We start from the raw sequence: 6,000 nt of genomic DNA, 5'->3' as shown, positions 1-6,000 counted from the left end.
CACGTTGGGTCAATCACGTTTGCACACTGCCTCCGAACTTTCGTCCGTCAAAAAAAATTTGGATCAGGTTCTATTTTCTGCATTTTCGCATCCGTAGCATGCATTTTGATAGGAAAGGAAGAGGAATACAAGAAAAATTAAAAATACATGCAAACATTTCGGACTCGGTGTGCAATAGCCTTAAAACTTACTGGATTTGCTCACACAGGGTGTAACAACTTCCCCACCCAAAAATATGATATATAAATACGAGCTATATTATATGCTATATTATTACAAAATGTTGGATTCAATTTTTGGTCAACTTGATTTCAACTAGGCTGTTTTGTATTTCTTTTGAAACCGATTCATCGGAGCTCATGCAAATCAGCTTTTGAGGGAATATTAAAATTATCCAAAAATATTTTTTATTTTCATTCAAAACCTGAGGTGCTGAGGTCAGATCAATGTTGGTTACAATCAGTTGGTTCCAAAAAGATATACAAAACCTTTGTTAATTGAAAGAAAACAAGTTGACAAAACATTTAATCTAATATATGTTGACAATATAGCACAATGATAGATTTACAAGCAATTTTTAAACGGCTGGTCATTTTTGGAACACCAAATTTGGTAAAAGATTTTCAGGGTTCAATTAAATAAACAGAAGAAACATTGAAATTGAGGAAATGATCACAGCTCCAACATCCTCTCTCACCTTTGATCTTGCACTTTATGTTGCGAGCTGTCAGTCTAGCCAAGTGGACTCCTGCAGTCTGGGGTGAGGAGGAGAAAGCAGGCGTGATGAACTGTATCCTAACAGCACGGATGCCCAGCAGAGACATTACTGGAAGGTCCAGATGGTCTGAGCCACTCATTGCACTTCACACCAGCTCCCATGCAAAAAGAGTGGAGGGCAAGAAAAAAGGCTAAAAAGCCTGTCCTAAAATGCTGATAAACAAAAACCCAAAGCAATAAATGTGACACTCATGCAGGTGATCAATAACGGGACAGAATTCCTCATACATAACTCAGGATGAAGAATAGAGCTTTTAATACTTGGACCCCACAGCATGTGTCAAGTTAGTTTCCATGGACCTCCATCAGTATATTTCTTAACATATAAATGATATTTGCTCCTGTTAGTGCAAATGTGTAAGGCATACATTGAAACAACTCTAGAGGACACAGTGGGCTCATTTTATGCATTTATTTATGTAGCAATTTACGTTCTGATTAGCTGCTGAGAGGCTGCATCAGCAGTTGGGTAATTACCGCATGTGCCTGAACACCCGCGGTTCAATGTCTCAGTCCTTCACTTCTCAAATCGGTGTTCCTCTCCAAAAATACCACAAAAGTTGCCTAAAAATGTCCCCGTTCTGAAAATCCCTGCACGTCTGCAATTTCACCAAAACCTCACTCCATGTTCTCGCCCTCCCGCCCTTGTCCATGACTTCCCCTCCCCCAAATTAAAGTTCCCATTTGCAAAGCTAGTGAGGTCACACATTAGCAACAGAGGACAATCAACTTTTTTTCCCCCAGCCAGAGGGTTACAACCATCCTCTTTACACACAAAACAGCCCTCTCCTTTTTAACAGCCAGAGAAGAACAAAAAAAAGATTAAACATAATAAACTCCCAAACCTTTTGTACAGAGAAACCAAACTAAATGGAGAAAATGTCTTTTATATTAGTCCGCAGATATCCTTTGTGATCCTCTCTCGGGCTCTGTAATTTTAATAGGGAAGTGAGACACACACATACACCAAATACAGTTCGGTGTGTCAATGAGAGGCTCTGTGTGTAGTAGGCAATGTCAATACATCTCTGTCACTCGTTTAGCCGTCCATCTGTTTGTTTTATGTGGATTAGAAGTAGGTCTTGGCCGTATGTATGATAGTGTGAATATGCATGTGTGTCATAAGTTAACAACATGTAAGTCTACATATCTCTTTGTGTGTGTCTGTGTGCAGGTTTAGGAGAGTCTTTAGGCCAGTCCAAAGCCTTCAGAACATTCCTGAATGGCCAGCAGCAGCATGTGTCTTAACTTCTCATAGCTCTCATACGCTGGGAGGTCCAACTGGTTAAAGCTGGTAGGAGAAAGAGAATAAGAGGTATGAACATTTTTGTTTGTGCATAAGACCACAATTGCCATGCAATCTAGCACGTAGATTTTAGAGCTGCTTTATTACATGTATTATGGAATTTCTGAATACATTGTGTGGAAACATTTGTGTTGTGTGCTTTGGGGCATCAGGGCTCATTTACCAAGTGTGCGCAGAGGGCAGGCGGTCAGTGGAGCGGTCGTCTCTGTGGATCTGGAACTTCTGGATGCCATTCATTCCCTCCAGTGCAGCAAAGCCCTGAAGTGGCACTTTAGATGTGCCTGTAACAAACTGCAGGAATTTAGCCCGGTCAGCCTGGTCAAAGGATCGTAATGCACGCCAGAACCACTGGATCTGTGGAGAGTAAGCAGGACAGAAAATTTAAACCAGGTAGAGAATACATCTGGAGAAGTAAATGCTTCAATGGGCTATTAAGACAAAAAAAAAAAAAAAAAAAAAAAAAGTACAAAACATAGCAGGAAAATAACTTGCTGGTTATAAAATTACAGCGTGCTGTAGGATTAAGTCCTAAAACACAGAAATGAGTCAGGATTTCTGCATTTCTGATTCCACAGCTTCAAAGTCAATGGGTTTTTGGTGAAATGCCTGAAATAAGGTCTGTGGTTAACAAGTTCAAGATATCATGTTTTATTCTACAACATAATACATTATCCCACTTTGACTTGTCTTGAAATAGGTGGTTGCTAACAAGTTACAAAATGGGACTACAGAGTTTATAGGGGACATTAAACATCACCTCAAACAGGAAAATTCATCTAATCTGCTATTACATAAAGATTTAAATAGTAGTCGGAAACCTAAGAACATATTGGTCACAGAGCTTCTTTTCTTCAATAATCCAAATGCCAAATGGAAAAATTCTATTGAGAACCAGGGTGACGCTAAATTCCAGGCTTGCCTGCAAAAATACATCATCCCTGCAGCACTCTATTGGTTATGATCCTTTCCTTGGCTGTGTGACAGCAGTAAATGACATTTTGATCAAAGATTAAGGAAAACTTCAGAATGATGTGCAGAGATGAAGACATCAGTCATAAAACAATAATAAATAGACATTTCATGTTGACCTTTTGTCCTCGTGTACAAACCTGAATAGAACTGGACTGATATTTGTGGTATTCTGTATTGGCCTTGAGGTCGTCAATGTCGATGGTGGGCAGGCCGGAGATGAGCAGCTCCAGCTCTTGCTCAGTGAAGATGGAGATCAGTCTCTTGGGGATGATCTCATAGAAGCCCTCTAAGAAGGCAGCCAGCTGCTTACGGATTGCACCTGAGAAACACAGATGTTTCAGCTCCCTGATAAGACTCCTGAACCTCCCCGTTCCTCACTAGAAGTGATGTTTATTAGAGTGCATGCTCACCTGTCATCTTCATCTGGCAGACCAGATGCACATATTCTTTCTTATTCTCCTCTGTAACAATGATGTTGGCACCATTGGCCTTCAGATCTCTCACTTCACACACGCCAAACTCTTGGACCTGTGAAGATATGAGGTGGTGATTATCATGCCTATTTCTCCATACCTAAAAATGACAGAAATAAGGTAGTGTGCTTGGTCTCAAAACGAAGCCCACACCTCTGTGCTGAATGTCAGCTCGTAGCCCAGAGTGGACACATCGTTCTCCAACAAGTAGACAAGACCCTGGAAGAAGGGATAGTCTTCGCTTTCCATGTCTGTATACCTATGAACCACAAAAAAATTCAGCTTGTTTAACAAAGATCGTTGAGATAAGACCTAAACCTGGCAGATTCTTGCTGGTACCTGACGCTCTTGCCCAGGATGTGCTTGTAGAAGCTACGTGTGAAGTAACACTCTAATAGCCTGTTGTCATAGACTGCTTTAGCCACCACACGTCCCACAAACTTGAAGTAGCTGAGATGGTTGGGGTTGCAGTGGGAAGAGGGGTTGATGGTGTAGGTGACCCGGTCGCCAGGAGAAGTGCGGAACAGGGCATACATAGGGTTGAACATTTCTCTGGAGATGATCATGTACCATTCCCTTAACAGCCCACCTGCATCCTGACCCTCCTCTCCTTCAAAGACTATATACCTGTAGAGAAAGAAACCATAAGAATGAAACTAAACTGCCCTGCTCTTGCTGCTTACAGTTATCCGTAAAATACTAGGCACTTTTGCGTGAGATAGAGTGGCAGAGTGAGAAAGCGTGAGAGATTTACAGTCTGTTCTTCATGTCCTCTGGGCTCTTGCGGTGCAGTTCTCTGTAAGAATCTTCAAAGACATGGTCTCTCCTCACATGGACGGCCATATCCTCTTTCCTCAGGCCCTCATCCAGACGCTCCAACTCCTGACGGAAATACCTAAGAGATAGACTTATTAGATAAAAGACTTAACCCAGAGAAAAAAAAAAAAAGTAGAAACCCAAATAAGGAGGAGAACCCCCCAAAAATACTAAGTAATAAATTAAAAAACATGAGTTTTATTTCACCCCCAAAATCGTAAAAATAATAAGTATAAGTAATAAGTATATTTTGCATAAACAAAAAGTCTGTTTAGATATATTGACAAAGCACATTTTCCACAAATTCTAATTCCTACATTACAGATGTTTTACTTCCGAGTTTTTGTAATTCTCATTCTCCATAATGATTCTTATTAGACATTCACTACTTTAACACACTAATTTATAATTAGTATTACAGCAAGAATCAAGGTAGTACAAAAAGTAAATCGCAATTGTGTTGTTTGCATTATATTAATAAGATTACAAATCTTTACTTTTTTTCTTCATGTAATGTTTTGTCATACAATAGCATAGTCAAATGTACTGACTTCAGTACCAGTCAGTACTGAAATTTTAAAAACGTCCATTTCCCGCTAACGGATTCTTAAAACACTTAATACATTATAATATTTTAAATACAAATTTTTCCTCATGAATTTGGCTAATAAAATGGCAGTATCTTACTTGCGCTTGACATCAAAGTCCAAGATGCGGATGTAGTCAACTAAAACAGCGAATGGCCCATCTGCCAGATGAGTGGTGGACTGTCGCAGGATCTGATTCAGCACTGTGCGGTGGGTCTCTGTTTAAGACAGAGAGGGAGTTCATATCGAGGACAGCCTTTATCAGTATTCATCATGTGTTTCTCTACACTGTGTGAACCTCCATAAGGGACCACAGGACAGCTTGTGTTTGATTGACTCACCTGCGAAACGCAGGAACTTCTGTGTGTCTGGAGGCAGGTTGGAGGAGATGTGCATAGAGGAGGGCTCCCTGGAAAAGAAGGGGTCCAGAGAGGAGGGGGTGGCGGGGGTAAGTGGCGCGGGGGACAGGGGGGGTGGCTCGTCCTTGATGTGTGACAGCTGGCTCTCTCGAGTGTCTCGAACCGGAGGTTTGCTTTCCCGCTCAGTGGCATGCACCAGGAAAAAGGCCTCCACTGCAGGTTGCAGCACTACAGCAGAACAAAGAGAATTTTTAGCACAAGATGATTCCCTTATTTCTAAAATCATTCAAAAATAAACAAACAAACAAACAAATATACCTAAAACTGCATGTTGGTCATGAGACTCCTCAAGCTCTTTCAGACACTCCCCTAGCATATCCCATAGCTCATCCAGCAACAGCTGCTCACTCAACAGTGGCAGGTCAGGCAAACGCTCCTCTTGTTCCGGCTGATTGCTGCTCTCTTCACCTACACACACAAACCATATTTTAACATGCATTCTATATAAACCAGTCATTTCAGAACACGATTTTTCTCGAGTTACATCAATGCAGCACCAGATAAGCACATTTTCATCCATTTTCACAAATTACTTTAAGATAAAATAACTGGTAGATAACTTGCAGTGCTACAATTAATTAAAGCAGTCACGTTTTTAAAAAGAAGTAGTGATTTCAATGCTATAATTCCAGCCACTGATGTTCTTAAGC

The 6,000-nt window shown here is 40.8% G+C and overlaps 1 protein-coding gene across 8 annotated transcripts in view; it reads right to left on the bottom strand.

Annotated features, from left to right (window-relative positions):
• Nucleotides 1-971: 971 nt before the first annotated feature.
• The window catches only part of LOC306860540 (E3 ubiquitin-protein ligase HUWE1-like), a 64,078-nt gene continuing 59,049 nt past the window's right edge, over nucleotides 972-6,000 (bottom strand). For all 8 annotated transcript variants that reach the window (XM_079402269.1, XM_079402275.1, XM_079402274.1 and 5 more), the window contains 10 exons: nucleotides 5,609-5,758; nucleotides 5,273-5,518; nucleotides 5,032-5,149; nucleotides 4,283-4,423; nucleotides 3,868-4,155; nucleotides 3,682-3,787; nucleotides 3,466-3,583; nucleotides 3,193-3,374; nucleotides 2,247-2,437; nucleotides 972-2,068 (listed from right to left, as the gene is read on the bottom strand). In XM_079402269.1, coding sequence (XP_079258395.1) covers nucleotides 1,966-2,068; nucleotides 2,247-2,437; nucleotides 3,193-3,374; nucleotides 3,466-3,583; nucleotides 3,682-3,787; nucleotides 3,868-4,155; nucleotides 4,283-4,423; nucleotides 5,032-5,149; nucleotides 5,273-5,518; nucleotides 5,609-5,758 — 1,643 coding nt within the window. In that variant the 3' untranslated portion in view covers nucleotides 972-1,965. The remainder of the gene's footprint in view (nucleotides 2,069-2,246; nucleotides 2,438-3,192; nucleotides 3,375-3,465; nucleotides 3,584-3,681; nucleotides 3,788-3,867; nucleotides 4,156-4,282; nucleotides 4,424-5,031; nucleotides 5,150-5,272; nucleotides 5,519-5,608; nucleotides 5,759-6,000) is intronic.

This window comes from Barbus barbus (assembly GCF_936440315.1).
Source record: "Barbus barbus genome assembly, chromosome: 41".
Lineage (NCBI taxonomy): Eukaryota > Metazoa > Chordata > Actinopteri > Cypriniformes > Cyprinidae > Barbus > Barbus barbus.
Note: the sequence above shows the minus strand (reverse complement) of the source record. Positions and strands in the feature narration are given on the sequence as shown.